The sequence below is a fragment of the Ziziphus jujuba genome, chromosome 12, assembly GCF_031755915.1.
Source record: "Ziziphus jujuba cultivar Dongzao chromosome 12, ASM3175591v1".
Taxonomy (NCBI): domain Eukaryota; kingdom Viridiplantae; phylum Streptophyta; class Magnoliopsida; order Rosales; family Rhamnaceae; genus Ziziphus; species Ziziphus jujuba.
The window spans coordinates 4,051,444-4,067,480 of record NC_083390.1 but is presented as its reverse complement, the minus strand read 5'-3'; the positions used below and the strand labels follow the sequence as shown (position 1 = coordinate 4,067,480).

The 16,037-nt window shown below is 36.0% G+C and overlaps 2 protein-coding genes across 2 annotated transcripts; both read left to right on the top strand.

Annotated features, from left to right (window-relative positions):
* The first annotated feature begins 1,516 nt into the window (after positions 1–1,516).
* LOC107428384 (receptor protein kinase-like protein ZAR1) lies at positions 1,517–6,109 on the top strand. Its single transcript, XM_016038917.4, has 2 exons — positions 1,517–3,523; positions 5,107–6,109. The coding sequence occupies exons 1-2, from the start codon at positions 2,017–2,019 to the stop codon at positions 5,739–5,741; spliced, it is 2,142 nt and encodes a 713-aa protein (XP_015894403.3). The 5' UTR covers positions 1,517–2,016; the 3' UTR covers positions 5,742–6,109.
* A 1,735-nt stretch (positions 6,110–7,844) lies between these two features.
* On the top strand, positions 7,845–15,764 carry LOC107428370 (pre-mRNA-splicing factor ATP-dependent RNA helicase DEAH7). Its single transcript, XM_016038896.4, has 18 exons — positions 7,845–8,052; positions 8,458–8,508; positions 8,660–8,798; positions 8,972–9,172; positions 9,326–9,402; positions 9,920–10,259; positions 10,680–10,853; positions 10,955–11,100; positions 11,302–11,399; positions 11,780–11,888; positions 12,054–12,231; positions 12,331–12,560; positions 12,639–12,815; positions 13,071–13,142; positions 13,257–13,433; positions 13,647–13,708; positions 13,818–13,970; positions 14,057–15,764. Exons 2-18 carry the CDS (start codon positions 8,503–8,505, stop codon positions 15,654–15,656), a joined length of 3,939 nt encoding a protein of 1,312 aa, XP_015894382.1. The 5' UTR covers positions 7,845–8,052; positions 8,458–8,502; the 3' UTR covers positions 15,657–15,764.
* Positions 15,765–16,037: the final 273 nt, after the last annotated feature.

Genomic DNA, 16,037 nt, shown 5'->3' with positions numbered 1-16,037 from the left:
CCGAAACAAGACAGGAGGATGTAAGCAAAACAAATATAACAAAGTTGAAAAACTATTTCTCTTTCCTCCTTGGGTTTTGTTAGCTTCTAAGCATGTTTTCATGATTAAGAAAGAGATGGAAATTAATGAATAACATCGTGCATATTTCCACTCAACAATAAAATAATTTGTTTGTATCATTTGCAAGATAATCACGTAAAAAAGCTGAGTCTACATTTTCTTGCTGGAAATTTTGGAGTCACTCGGAAATGGTGCATGGAAGATTGGTGAAATAATTGAAGAGTCGTATTATTAAGAGGAAGCGAAAGTGGCGTTGGTTGTGAGAAAAAGATTTCTCAAATTTTCCAAACTGCTTTCCATCGTTTCTCCTCCTACAGTGAAGACCAGCAAACATATTGTATCTTTCGGCTTTGCGCTCTCTCTCTCTCTCTCTCTCTCTCACACACACACACACACACACACACACAAGGATATTAATTATGGTCCCGTTCATCATATTTCTAAAGACAATAGAAATGAACTGTAAAATTAATTTCGTTATCTCTCATTAATTGCTGGGTTTTATGGTTGTGCCAAATGAGTTTGATGTTCTATGTCTTTATCCTTAGGTCGACCATCTAAATTAATTTTATTTTTTGAAGATACCATCTAAATTAATTGAAAGAATATTGGATATTGCACATCCAATTAGATTCAATTAGTTGCAGAAGCTTTTAACAAATTAATGTATTTCAATAGTTGCCTTAAAAGGACAGTCCAAAATATAATTGATGGTCCATAACAAGTGTCTTTTAACAAGCTTCAATGTGAAAACAAGTACAATAAATAAATTACACATAGTTATAAACTATTATATCACGAGATTAAATATGCGGTCAAATAGTTCATTTTGAGTCCGAGTGACTCAAATTTCATTGATATTTATCCAGCGAAATGAGAAAAGAGTATAAATATATTAAAAACTGAAATTTTCTTGCTCATTGAATTTAAAAAAAAAAAAAAAGAAACAAAGAAGAATTTGGAAAGTTACAAACTAACATTGTTTTTATTTTTATTTTTTATTTTTTTATTTTTATAATTATTTTATTTAAATATTGTTAATTGGAAATGGATGATGCAGCCAAATGTCCTTGTTGCGACGTCTCAATAGTATAAACATGGCAAATTTACAGTCAAATAATTGATGGTTCAGAGACACTGGGTTTGAAGATTCTCTCAGCCAGTGAAAACTTGCCTGATTGGCACATAACTACAGAAACCGCCATCTAACAAAAGAGAAAACAAATCCAGAGAAACATACAGAAATTGATGCCCTGACATTCATATATAATTGTATTATAATGGTAAATTTTAATTAAGCACAAATTTCTGCTCATGATTTTCATAATCCAACAGAAAACTCAAGTGAATTATTATTCATATACAAGAAGTTTACTCTAGAGCAAAAGAAAAAAACCTTTTTCTTGTGGTGTCACCTTTTTAACAAAAACTAAAATATAAAAACAAAAAAAGCAAAAATACCTTCCAATCTTTTGAGCAATTCCTAAGCATAAAACCAAAAATAAAAGAAAAAGGTAAAACAATAATAAAAATAAAAAGGACAAAAAAAGTCCCAAACTACAACAACAGCAAAAGAAATATAGAACATCGCCATCATGGTTAAAGACAAAGACCAAACAGAGTCTTACATAATAAAAGCTTCCACTGCATTGCTTTTCTTCTACTTCCCCTCTTCCGTTAGCAAGTCCTCTCTCTATTTGGCGGGAGGGTGGACCCCACCAATCGAAAATCCACCTCTATCATTAGTCTCTTTCTCATAAATACCACCCTCCACCACTCAAGTCCCAACCACCCCACCTTTCTTTCACTTCCCCAAAACTTTTCAACCTGCTTTCTCTTCTTCTTCCTTCTTCTTCTTCTTCTTCTGTACCAACTAAAACCACCAAAACGACTCGTTTTGTTAGCTTGTTAGCTTCTTTCCATTTCTCTGCAAAACCCAAAAAAGGGTTTTGAGACATGAAGAAGAAGAGCTTTTCTTTGTTGGTGATCTTCTTTCTTGTTTGCTTGCAAGCTTTGGAGCTCTGTTTGTCACTCACCCAAGACGGTCTTTCACTTCTCTCTTTGAAATCTGCTGTTGATCAACCTTCCGATGGCTCCGTTTTCTCTGACTGGAATGAGGGCGATCCTACCCCTTGTCAGTGGTCCGGCATTTCTTGTATGAATATCAGTGGGTTTGCCGAGCCACGTGTCGTCGGAATCGCTATCGCCGGGAAGAATCTACATGGGTATATTCCGTCTGAGCTTGGTAGCTTGATTTATCTCCGGCGGCTTAATCTTCATACCAACAATTTCTATGGTTCTATACCTGAGCAGATTTTCAATGCGACGTCGTTGCATAGTCTATTCCTTTACAGTAACAATCTCTCTGGTACTCTTCCTCCTTCGATCTGTAACCTACGCAGGATTCAGAATATCGATCTCTCTAACAATTCTTTATCCGGTACGATTTCCAAGGAGTTCAAGAATTGCAACCAATTGCAGAGGTTAATACTCGCCCGGAACAAATTTTCCGGCGAAATTCCGAAGGGTATTTGGTCCGGAATGGAAGATTTGCTTCAGCTCGACCTCTCAGCGAACGATTTCAGCGGTTCGATTCCCGAAGATATTGGCGAGCTCAAGTCTCTGTCCGGCACGCTCAACCTCTCGTACAACCATTTATCCGGAAAATTGCCTAAATCTCTCGGGAATTTACCGGTCATGGTGAGTTTCGATCTGCGACACAACAATTTGAGCGGCGAGATTCCCCAGACGGGGTCGTTTGCGAATCAAGGTCCTACCGCATTTCTCGGGAACCCTCAACTATGCGGGTTTCCTCTCCAGAAACCATGCCGTAACTCGGCTCAGAAGTCGCCGGGAAGTTCAAATTCCGGCAAGGGTTCCGATAACGGGTCAAAGAAAGGTCTGAGTCCAGGTTTGATCATTCTGATCTCATTAGCCGATGCTGCCGCAGTGGCATTTATCGGCTTGGTCGTCGTCTACATTTACTGGAAAAAGAAAGACAATTCCAATGGGTGTAGCTGTACTGGGAAAAGGAAATTCGGAGACAATGAAAAAGCCCAACTCTGTGCTTGTCCTTGCATCAATGGATTTGGCAATGAGGATTCAGAAATGGAAGAACCAGAGAAAACAGAGAGGGGGAGAGGAGAAGGAGACCTTGTGGCCATTGACAAAGGTTTTACTTTCGAGCTCGACGAGCTTCTTAGAGCTTCGGCTTACGTATTGGGCAAAAGCGGGTTGGGAATCGTGTACAAAGTTGTCCTGGGTAATGGGATTCCGGTGGCTGTGAGGAGGCTCGGAGAAGGTGGAGAGCAGAGGTATAAGGAATTTGTGGCAGAGGTTCAGGCTATTGGGCGGATTAAACATCCAAATATTGTGAAATTGAGAGCTTATTATTGGGCTCCTGATGAGAAGCTTCTTATCAGTGATTTCATCACCAATGGCAACTTGGGTTACGCTCTTCGCGGTGAGTTTCTTTTCTTTTCTTTTCCTTTCCTTTCTGATTCTCTGCTTTTCTGCTTCAATGTCTATTTCACTTTCCAGTTGTTTCTATTTACTATGCTACAGTTCGTGTCGTTAGTCTTTCCACTTACTACTCTATGTGGTCTTGCCGCTTTAGTTGACTATTCAACTTGGACAGAGTTATTATTGCTTTTATTTATTTGGACTTGTTAGTAACTTTGAGGTTTAATTGGGCAGTAACTTCTCTTCTTATTGATTGCATGTTTATTTTTGTGTGCTTAATAGGAATTAATATTAATAATTAATCTACAAAGCATATTATTAATGATGATTTTTTTGTCAAAAATGGTCCGTGTTGCCTGATATTTGGATATTTGATGACACGCATGCATGAATTCCATTTCTTTTCCTCAAAATTTTTCGCTTTATTTGTCAAGTTTTCTGGGTTCGATCAGTTTGGATTTTCCCTTCTATTTCATTTGTTTTTCTAATTTAACACAGTTCAGAAAATTTATTCTAACTTTTACCAAGATAGTAAACTTTTTTTTTTTTTTTCGTAAGAAACAAGATGACATTGACATTAGCAAACAAACATTTATATACCTGAGAAGAGTTGAATTTAAGATATATACCTAACCTATTGTTTTTAAATTTTATTATTTTGGGGGACAAAGAATCTTTTCTTTTAGCTTAGTTACTCTAGGTGAATTTGGTGGCGCATATCATTACCATTGCGTGAGATCTGAAAGAGTGAATGGGACCGGGTATGGTGTGGCTGTGATATGGGGTTTGAGAATTTCTAGATTTCAATTACAGCGCAGTGGGATCCAACTAATAAGTAATAACCCGCCAGTCCTGTTTTAGGTAGCCCTCAAAAAAAAACAAAAAAAAAAAGGTGCTGTTTTAGGTCAGCGTCTGGCAAATAAATGCTGCATACTAGTATCTATCAGTCTCTGGCCTTATCGTAATCTCGAAGCAGATTGGACACTTATTTCAGTATTTCTTTTAGGTTTTGTATGAATTATGTTTTTGACTTAAACTCTTCCTTTTTAGCTTTCCTGGAAAAATGTTCACTTAAATGTGAAGTTTTGTTAAAAGGGACTTTTTTAAGTTTTGCTTTTCATTTTTTCTATGCGACTTTAATGAATGGAAAATTTTTGTCACTGACGAAGGATACTTGTGTCCTTTTATTCCAAGTTTTAATCTTTTTCTGATGCTTAAAGTGGCGGGTTTGCTTTCTTTGGAAGTGCCTAAAGGATTCTACGTTACTCTTACTTTCCCTTTCATGAGGTGGATGAAAAAGTCAATAAGCTTAAGAAAGCCTACATTAATTTCATCCTACTTTTTCGTCAAGCCAACTAAAAAAAAAAAAAAAAAAAAAGTAATAAAAAAAAAAGGAAAAAAAAAAACATTTTGTGATTTATTTACTTGAATTGTAAGGTAAATTAATTACATGTTCCTATATATGCTTTTAGAAACCATCCATGGAAAATCCCTGCCTAATTTATGATGTTATTATTTGAATCCAATTCAATTCACTATGAACCCAGAAAAAGTAATGAAATTTGTAGTTTCGAATCATTACAGGGAGAAGTGGTCAGCCATCAACGAGCCTCTCATGGTCAACAAGGCTTAGAATTGCCAAAGGAACAGCTAGGGGCTTGGCTTACCTCCATGAATGCAGTCCAAGGAAATTCGTCCATGGAGATATAAAACCATCAAACATCCTCCTCGACAATGAATTCCAACCCTTGATTTCTGATTTTGGACTCAACAGACTGATTAACATCACGGGTAATAACCCTTCTTCTGGTGGCTTCATTGGTGGAGCTCTTCCTTACTTAAAGTCGGTCCAAACAGAGAAAACAAATAATTACCGTGCCCCAGAGGCTAGAGTCCCAGGCAACAGACCTACTCAAAAATGGGATGTTTATTCATTTGGTGTTGTCTTACTCGAATTACTCACCGGAAAGTCCCCGGAACTCTCACCGACGACATCGACTTCGATAGAGATCCCAGACCTAGTGAGATGGGTGAGGAAAGGATTTGAGGAGGAAAACCCTTTATCGGACATGGTTGACCATGTGCTGCTTGAAGAAGTACATGCCAAAAAGGAAGTGATAGCAGTGTTTCATGTTGCCCTTGCATGCACTGAGGCAGACCCTGAGGTTCGGCCAAGGATGAAAACTGTCTCGGAAAATCTTGAGAGGATTGGGACGTAAGAAACTGATGCTTTAGATGAACATATATAGTCATGAATTGGCAACAATTTTTTTTTTTTTTCTCCTTGAATTTGCAGAGGGAATTTTCACTTGTCCATGGTGAATTCTGCAAGGTTATGGTGGCATTATTCAATCAGGATCCTTGGAAATTCAACTTCTTTTTTTCTGACCAAAACCATAAATTTTTTTTGGGAAGTAAAACAATTTTCTTTGTAGCATCCTTTTGGAAATCCAATTTGTTTTTTTATTTTTTTGTTATAAGTAAGAAGCAGCTGCATTTTTGTAATTTAAGTTTCTATAGCAATTCCCACAGAATGTGTTTGTAATAATGTTACTTTATGCTATCTCCAAAATCTTGAATTCGATTAGTTCTTTGTGGGTTTTTATGCGTCATACAGGGGTTAGCTGGCTGTCTTAAACAGGTCCTTAGCAAGAAGTACCCTGCACAAATAAAATCCAATTTATTCTTTTTACCCCCCAAAAAAAAAAAAAAAAAAAAAAAAGGAAAAAAGGTAAAAAAAAAAATGTCCAATTTATTCTTCAAGAATTCGCTATCACCGCTCCACTAGATGACTTTCTTCCAAATGAATCATTTTGTCTTCTCAATTTGGCAGTTGGACAATTTATTTTTTTTTCTTATTACTACTTCGTTACCGTTTATAGCAATTTGCATGTGAACCTTTATATGTACCAGTTACTTAAGTTTGCAAGTCTTAAGCCTTTTTTTTTGCTATGCCTTATTTTTTAATAAAAATATATTTATTGGTTGTTATAAACTTTTGGTTTTTTTAAAAAAAGTATTTGGATATAAGTTAATAAGTGCCAAAAAATATTTAAAAAAAAAAATAGAAAAGCCAAAATTTTAGGATTCTATTATAAAGCTCTATTTTAAGTTTATAAAAGAAGCCAAAAGTGCATTAAATGAAAACTTGCAAATATTTTTTTAAACTACCAACTAAATATTTATTAGCTTTTCAATATAAATTTTTTCTTACATAAATTCTGCAAGAAAAAACTCTACAATAAAAATTTTTTCTTATATAAATTATAGTAAAGATCCTAAATCATTGAGAAAATCTATTACCAAAAAAAATCATTGAGAAAAACAATTTTAACTATTTCATAGTTATTTTGTTTTTGTTAAAATTAAAAACTTCCAAAGAAAGGATAACTTAAAATTATGAAAAATATTTAATTATGAATAGATAACCCTCGTATTTTTTAATATTGGGCTTCTATTCACGCTTACATATCGTATGCTTGTGTGGATACTTGCTGTATGGCACGACAAAGCTTTGCGATATGCCATTCTTGGTGACAGTGATTGTCGATGAGAAGGTGACGGCCACTTACCATAAAAAAATACAATATGATTACGATCATGTGAAAAAATAAATAATTTAAGTTTGACTATACTCCATGACAAGAATATCAAGTACTTTCCAAAACAATATTATACAATAAAAGATTTACCAAAAATGAATTATATAAAAAGATTAGAGTCTTGATATTTATCATCTTATATAACAAATTTTAATTAAGATATTTAATTCTATTATTTATATTAAATTCTTGAAATGAATTATATAAAAAAATTAGAGTTTTGATATTTATCATCTTATATAATAATTTTAATTAAGATATTTAATTCTATTATTTATACTAAAATTTTGAAAATGAATTTTTAATGATAATTATTTAAATTTTTATTTGAAATATAAACTTTAATGGTGAACATTTATCAATAATAACAAATAGTATTTTTTAAAATGTTGATATATTCTCAACTTAAAATTTGTGTGAGTAGGATAATAGTCATTGAAGGTAATTATCAAGGTTTTAATTGAAGGTTTGGTGTTGAAGTTCCAATACCCCACTTGATTAAAAAAGAAAAACAATATCCATTATACTCTACAACATATTGAATTTGAGAAAAAAAGACTCAGAGAGAGAAAAAGAGACTAGTGGAGTTGGGCTTCCATATTGGGCCACAAGTTCACTGTTAAATGGCCAAGCAGGCCCAGCTTATCTTGACCCCAAACCCCAAGCCCAAACGGAAAAAGGAAATCAGGCCAGACCAAGGGATTAAAAACAAAAAGGTACCGCAGACGGCACCGCCATCCTCCTCGAGCGGTATTTGAACCAGGTTGAAATTGGTCACCTACACAACCCCAGCGGCGAGATTCGCTCCGACCCGACAAGGACTGCCAGAAGGCCGACTTCCTCCGCGCTTGGGCGCATACGTGACAAGCTCAAAAGCCTCCTCAACGGCAAGAAGAAGAGCGAGTTCTTCAAAAGCACCAACACTCAGGTCTTTCCCCTGTCTTTCTTATTTTTTTATTTATTTACTTTTATTTTTTTTTAAATTTCTTTCCCCCTCTACCTTTTCGTTCATAGAAGCAAAAGATGGTCGTTTTTCTTCAGCCGGATTAAGCTTTGTTTTTCTTAAATCATGGTTTTGGGATTGGTCGATGTTGTCTTGTCCCTCTTTACTAAGGGTTTTACGCACATTAATTGCTATGATTTTTTTTTTTTTTTAAATTTTTGGTCGGAGGCCTTTTAATTCCACAAAAAAAGGTGTAGACTTTAGGGAGTTGGATTTTAATTTTGATATTAAGGGCAAGCAATGGAGCTCTCTTCTTAACCTGTACTAGAATTTTGCATAAGCTATGAATTCTTGGTATTTTTTGGACTTTAAATTTCTCAATGTAAGCAGGTTGGCATATGCGGTTTTTCCATTTGAGCTTCTGCAACTAAATAAATGGAGGTTAGTGGCAGATTTACTGAAGTTTATAGTAATGCTTCTACTTATTTGGAGCTAGAAATGAAATACATTTTCCTTTTGCATTCTTTGCAATAACCTGAAATTTTTTTTTTAGTTTCTTAAAATTTGTTGATGTTCTTGCTTGATTCATTAGAAACGAAGGAATGCTGAGCCTATTGATGTGGACAAGACAACAGCAATGTTGGAACCTGAAAATGCTAGTGGTGGGGGACTATATGTTCCTGGGAAAGACAGGATCGTGTTTAGACCTCCAGAGAGAAAATCTTTGTTAGGTAAATATTTAATTAACATGTATATGTTTTTATTTAAAAAAACAAAATTCAAATCTTTAATGAAAGAGCTATTAGTAATCCACAATGCCTTGCTTGCACAACTTGGAATGTGGGTATTCGTAAATGATTTAACTTTTGTTTGTATTAATTTTAAAAAATTTATGGGGTAACAGGGCTTGACGTCCTAGCTAAAGAAAAAAGGGGAGGGGTTGATGGTGGATTCAAAGTCCCTTCTGTTATGGCATCTATGGATGAAACAGAAAACTCCGAGTCGTCTGGACTAGATGATGTAGGGAGTAATGCATCACATGGTTTTCGAAGTCATTCTAGTAGGAGATATCGTGAGGCAGCTGTGGATGAGGCATCACAGACAGGTATCTTTTTGAATAATATCAGGTCAATTAATTGACTTGTTCTAACAGTTTAAACGTAGATGTTATAACATGTTAACCATTTTATTTTAGAAAATTGATCAGTAGTTTTTTGGAAAGTAGATCTAACGGTTTTTTGTATTTCTTGGGCTACAGAAAGTAGAGTGACAGAAGAAAAACAAGTTAATAATGCATCTGGTTCTCGTCAATCTAGTGAATATACATGCTCAGATGTAAGTTTATCTTTGATTATTGATATTGTTTTTACCTTTTTTTCTAGCTTTTCTTTTGGTTATTTGACCAACAAATTTGTTTTCTCACAGATTAACTATGTTAAATGTTTCTATAAGTGCCAAATGGCATGGGGATTTTGAATAAAAAGTTAAAGATAATTAATTATTTATATTTTAAGGACAAATCGAGGATATTATTTTAGAACATTGAGGTTGTATAACTTTTAACTTTAGTTTTAGTTGTCTAAAATTTATTTTTCCATGTTGAAATGCTGTTGCATCACCAGAATTTGTGCCATATTCTTATTTGGACCATTTACCTGAAATGGATTTGTCAGCAGTCTGTGTATTGGAACTAACATGACTTTTGATTTATTCAACTTTCATTGTGATGCTTTGACTGATTGCTTCTTCATCATTTAGTTCAATTCATGTTGAGTTTAGTATCCATTTTCTTTGGCATCTTATATTTGATGTTGTTAATCTGAATGTTACTGTCAACCCCTTTTAATTGAAGGTTCCAGCTATACCTATGCGAAGCCTCGACAGTGTTAGGTACAGGAGCTCTAGGAGTGACAGGGATGACCCTCGTAGTGAGAGAAGAGACTACAGAGATCATAGTGAGAGGGATGATCGAAGTAGTGAAAGAAAAGACTATAGGGATCGGTATGAGAGGGACAGCCGTGGTAGTGAGAGAAGTGATTACCGGGATAGCAGTAGAAGGGAGAGACGGAGATGTAGTGATGGTGGTAAAGAACAGTATCATGATAGGGAAGCACGTGATCGTTATGAACAAGATTATGGTGGAGAATATGGAAGGAAGCGAAGTAGATATGAAAGTTCAAGAAGGGGATCTGGTATGTGGTACTTTCTTTCTCTGTTTTGGATTTTTTTTGATGTTTGTTTCCATGTTCTCAAACTCAAAAGGTATAAGCAGTATATCGTACAAAATATGGGTTATTTTTTGAAAACTTCTTGTAATCTCTTCCTTTTCCAGGATCCAGATGTTGTAATAGTTCTTTTGTTCTGGATATTTAGAAACATGAAATTATATATGGAAAGTTCTTGGACTTTGATTCCAATAATTTAAGCATACTGCATACCTCCCTGGTTCTAGAAATTTGTCTTTGGCAATGCAGGTTGCCGAGTTGTTCGTTGACAGAGTACTTGTTGTGCTAGATTTTGAACAGTTGTAAATTGTTGATGATAGATTTGTACTGTCATTTGAATTACATGTATTTTGCTGATTCTAATGTCATAATGGGAATGTATTGCAGGAAAATATGATTGGGATGATGGGAAATGGGAATGGGAAGATACACCACGTAGAGATAGTTATTCTAACACTAGTAGGCGTTATCAACCTTCGCCATCTCCAATGTTGATTGGGGCCTCACCTGATGCTCGACTTGTTTCCCCCTGGTTGGGCGGCCACACCTCACAGTCTACTGGTATATTATTTATATGATAATAGCATGTTGACGATAGAAGTAGGTATAATTGCCAGTTTTGCTAATTTTATTTTCATAACTTCATATTGGAATTACTGCAGGTTCTAATGCTTCTCCCTGGGACAATGTATCTCCCTCTCCAGTTCCAATACGTGCTTCTGGATCATCAATCAATTCTTCAAATTTTAGACGTGGTGGCAGGTCTGATCAACTTTCTGTTTCTGCGGACCACTCGCAGTCTAATGAGGTACTGTGTGTTACAGATATTGGAACCTTCCCCCTTTGCCAAATTGCAGATCATTTTTAGAAATAGGATATGTTATGTTTTATTTCTTTTCCACAATAGATTTGTATCCATGTAACATGATGGCTGTGATTGTAGAGTTCTGTGTTTGAGTTTTAATAAGCTTTTTTCATCATGTTGACTGTCTGTGAATTTTATCCACAGGATGGAGAATCAGGGATTACTAATTCAACTGAAGAACATAAGTATGAGATTACTGAAAGTATGCGACTAGAGATGGAATATAATTCTGACCGTGCATGGTAATTTATTAGATAGATAAGTCTCTTTTTAATGAGCTTCAGATTATGGTTTCTATATAATGAACTTCAAGGATTACCAAACTTAATGGCTAATTCCTAAAAATTGGTTAGGAAACATGGATCGCTGGGCCATTTGGTTGTGTTGATTTTTCTCAATTTTCACTTAATCTGTACAATTTTTTGGAATCCATTGCCAAGCATTAAGGGCCAGCTCGTTAATGGTTTTTGCAAAGTGGAATTTTATGTACTATATCTTTAGAAGGATATATGTTTAATAGTCAAGATATATTAGTTTATGCTCCCGTTGTAAAGACAATGTTATGATTACTACTGGATCTTATATGCCAGCTTTAACTAACCAAAATAATCTCATCATTTAGGTATGACAGAGAAGAGGGTAACACAATGTTCGATGCAGATACCTCATCATTTTTTCTTGGTGATGAGGCTTCTTTTCAAAAGAAAGAAGCTGAATTGGCCAAAAGACTGGTATGTGTGGACTTTTTTTCTGTGGAAATATGTATGTATAATAGTCTTGTTTGGTGCACGGGATAGTATGCATGTACTTGTACTTGGTTGAGTTTTGAAGTTTAAGGACTGTATACTATCTGTATATTATTACGAACCTTTTATGTAATTTTATTTTTGGTACAGGTTCGAAAGGATGGAACTAAGATGACACTTGCTCAGAGCAAAAAATTGTCTCAACTTACTGCAGATAATGCTCAGTGGGAAGATCGACAATTATTGAGATCTGGAGCTGTTCGAAGCACAGAGGTGCAGACAGAGTTTGATGATGAAGAGGAACGCAAGGTTATTCTTCTTGTACATGGTAAGAACATTTTTACAGTGAGCTATTCCAATTGATTGTTTATAGACAAAAGTGGCCATCTCATTTTGCTAATATGTCCATTACTTCTTATTGTTGCAGATACCAAACCTCCTTTCTTGGATGGGAGGGTTGTTTACACTAAACAGGCAGAGCCAATAATGCCAATAAAGGACCCTACCTCTGATATGGCCATAATTTCACGCAAAGGATCTGCTTTAGTTAGGGAAATTCATGAAAAACAAAGCATGAACAAATCACGCCAGCGTTTTTGGGAGCTTGCAGGTTCCAGACTTGGTGATATCCTTGGTGTTGAAAAAACAGCAGAGCAGGTATTGTAGTTTGAAGTAATTGTAATTTGCTTGTACCCTTCATAGACCTGACGCTAACGTTTTTAGTTGTGATGCTAGATTGATGCAGATACTGCTGCAGTTGGTGAAGATGGTGAAGTTGATTTCAAGGAAGATGCAAGATTTGCACAGCATTTGAAGAAGGAAGATGCTGTGAGTGACTTTGCAAAGTCAAAAACCGTAGCAGAACAACGGCAGTATCTACCCATATACTCAGTTCGAGATGAGTTACTGCAGGTATGTTGTTTCCCTAGTGTACTTTTGTTGCTTTGCTTGCTTTTGAGGCTGTTCATGACTAACCTAGCTGGATTTATTTTTTAGGTATAGGAGTTACCTAGCTGCTTGTTACTGCAACATTGGTTTAAATAATATCTAAATTAATTGGGATTGGAAATGCATTCTACAAGTGGATTTTATTGTCCCATGCATGCAGGGTCTTGGATGGGCTTTTTTGATTTACATCTGATCTGGTTTTGAAAATCTATTTGATAGGTGGTTCGTGAAAATCAAGTTGTTGTTGTTGTTGGAGAAACAGGTTCAGGAAAGACAACACAATTGACACAGGTTCATCTGCACTCAGTCTTACTAACATTACGGTGCAGGTGTTTTAATGTTTCTGTATGTATCTTGGGTCCATCATTAGCTGACATTTGATGTATGTGTGGGATTTGCTGACAGTATTTGCATGAAGACGGATACACTATAAACGGTATCGTGGGTTGTACTCAACCTAGGCGTGTGGCAGCAATGAGTGTTGCAAAAAGGGTTAGTGAGGAGATGGAGACTGAGCTGGGTGATAAAGTTGGCTATGCTATCCGTTTTGAGGATAAGACATCCCGCAATACTATTATAAAGGTAACTTATTTTGTCTGCCTCAAAAGCACCATTGATCAGATGATGTGATCCTTCCCAACAGAATTTATTCCTGATGATAGCCATTGATATTACTGATTGTTTAGAGCTCTATTTACTAGTAATTGCTAAAGGCGTAAATGGTGTACAGAATGTAAAATATCATTCATTCTTATATTGTAATATCCTGACTTCTTTGATTTCCAAAATTTACAGTACATGACAGATGGAGTACTTTTGCGTGAGACACTGAAGGAATCTGACCTTGAAAAGTATCGGTATGTGAAGTCGTTTACTTTTATACATGGTACAACTGTCTCTCTTTTAGAATATTGGTAATTTTCAGCCAAAACCAATCATTAATTGTGAAAATTGTTACTATTGCAGTGTCGTTGTGATGGATGAGGCCCATGAGAGGTCACTTAGCACGGATGTTTTGTTTGGAATATTGAAAAAAGTTGTCGCCCGGCGTCGTGATTTCAAGCTCATTGTGACATCTGCTACTCTCAATGCAGAAAAATTTTCAAATTTCTTTGGGAGGTTAGCTTTCTATACCTTGTAGTTCAATCTTGTCATCATATGTGTGTCAACATGCTCAAATAACTAACTTTAAAAACTCACTGCAGTGTACCGATATTTCACATTCCTGGTAGAACATTTCCTGTAAATATTTTGTACAGTAAAACCCCATGTGAAGATTATGTTGAAGCTGCAGTGAAGCAGGCCATGACTATTCACATAACCAGTCCACCAGGTGACATACTCATCTTTATGACCGGCCAAGATGAGATTGAGGCAGCTTGTTATTCCCTTGCTGAGCGTATGGAACAACTTATCTCATCCACACAAAAAGCAGTCCCAAAGCTCTTGATTCTTCCTATATATTCACAGCTGCCTGCTGACTTGCAAGCAAAGATATTTCAAAAGGCTGAAGATGGGGCCCGCAAATGCATTGTGGCTACAAATATTGCTGAGACATCTTTGACTGTAGATGGAATTTTTTTTGTCATTGACACAGGTTATGGCAAAATGAAAGTATACAATCCTAGGATGGGTATGGATGCCCTCCAAGTGTTCCCCGTCAGTCGTGCTGCTGCTGATCAGCGTGCTGGACGTGCTGGTCGAACTGGTCCTGGTACTTGTTATCGGCTTTATACAGAGAGTGCTTACCTAAATGAATTGCTTCCGAGTCCCGTGCCAGAGATTCAAAGAACCAACCTTGGTAATGTAGTCTTGTTGCTGAAATCTCTAAAGGTTGATAACTTATTGGATTTTGATTTCATGGATCCACCTCCCCAAGAGAATATCCTTAATTCTATGTACCAGTTGTGGGTCTTGGGTGCTCTTAACAATGTTGGGAGCCTGACTGACCTCGGCTGGAAGATGGTAGAGTTTCCGTTGGACCCTCCACTTGCTAAGATGCTACTGATGGGAGAACAGCTAGGATGTGTAAATGAGGTTGTGACTATTGTTTCAATGCTTTCAGTACCATCAGTATTCTTCAGGCCCAAAGATAGGATAGAGGAGAGTGATGCTGCGCGTGAAAAATTCTTTATTCCTGAATCTGATCACTTGACGCTCTATAATGTTTATCAGCAATGGGAACAACATGATCGGCGAGGGGATTGGTGTAACGACCATTTTTTGCATGTTAAAGGGTTACGGAAGGCTAGAGAGGTTAGATCGCAGCTGGTGGATATCCTGAAGCAATTGAAGATTCCCCTATCATCCTGTTGGCCTGATACAGACATTGTCAGAAAGGCCATTTGTTCTGCATATTTTCATAATTCAGCAAGATTAAAGGGTGTTGGGGAGTATGTTAATTGTAGGAATGGCATGCCGTGCCATTTACATCCCAGCAGTGCTCTGTATGGTATGGGTTGCACTCCAGAGCATGTAGTTTATCATGAATTGATTCTGACAACAAAGGAATACATGCAGTGTGCTACTGCAGTAGAGCCACAGTGGTTGGCTGAATTGGGTCCCATGTTTTTTTCTGTTAAGCATTCAGATACATCATTGTTGGAACATAAAAAGAGACAAAAGGAAGAGAAAACAGCTATGGAGGAAGAGATGGAGAATCTGAGGAAGGTGCAAGCTGAGGAAGAAAGACAAAACAATGAGAAGGAGAGGCAAAAGAAGGCTAGACAACAGCAACAGGTGTCAATACCGGGTTTACGGCAGGGTTCTTCTACTTATCTGAGACCAAAGAAGCTTGGTCTATAAATGTAAATGATAGTGTATTAAACAGTTGATTTTTAGTGTTTGAAAGAGAAACAGAGTCCTTTAAATGTATAAGATGCATCATTAAATAAAGTCACCTCAATTTTTCCATCTTTGTTTATTTTGTTTTAATTCTATACCATATGCTTTTGTTGTACAGTTAATTTCAACTAATTGGAAGCTAATGATCCTTTGATGAGGCGATAATTTGTAAGCAAAATATATTTCGACATTTATTTCTGTGAAACTCACTGTTTATGTTTACTGTAAGTTTGCAGTATTTGTTTCTGGAAGTTTGATTTATCTATTCATTTTAATTTTATATTCATGATGCGCAATTTATAAAAATTAGAAATTTCCTGGAACAGAACGTTTTTTTCTCTT

Bases quoted from the DNA above. Each gene is read 5' to 3' on its own strand.
- LOC107428384 (XM_016038917.4), top strand. From the start codon at position 2,017: ATGAAGAAGAAGAGCTTTTCTTTGTTGGTGATCTTCTTTCTTGTTTGC. The intron at 3,524-5,106 runs GTGAGTTTCTTT...GAATCATTACAG, and splicing joins CTTGGGTTACGCTCTTCGCG to GGAGAAGTGGTCAGCCATCA.
- LOC107428370 (XM_016038896.4), top strand. The intron at 11,889-12,053 runs GTATGTGTGGAC...TTTTTGGTACAG, and splicing joins CTGAATTGGCCAAAAGACTG to GTTCGAAAGGATGGAACTAA. The intron at 13,709-13,817 runs GTATGTGAAGTC...TTACTATTGCAG, and splicing joins TCTGACCTTGAAAAGTATCG to TGTCGTTGTGATGGATGAGG.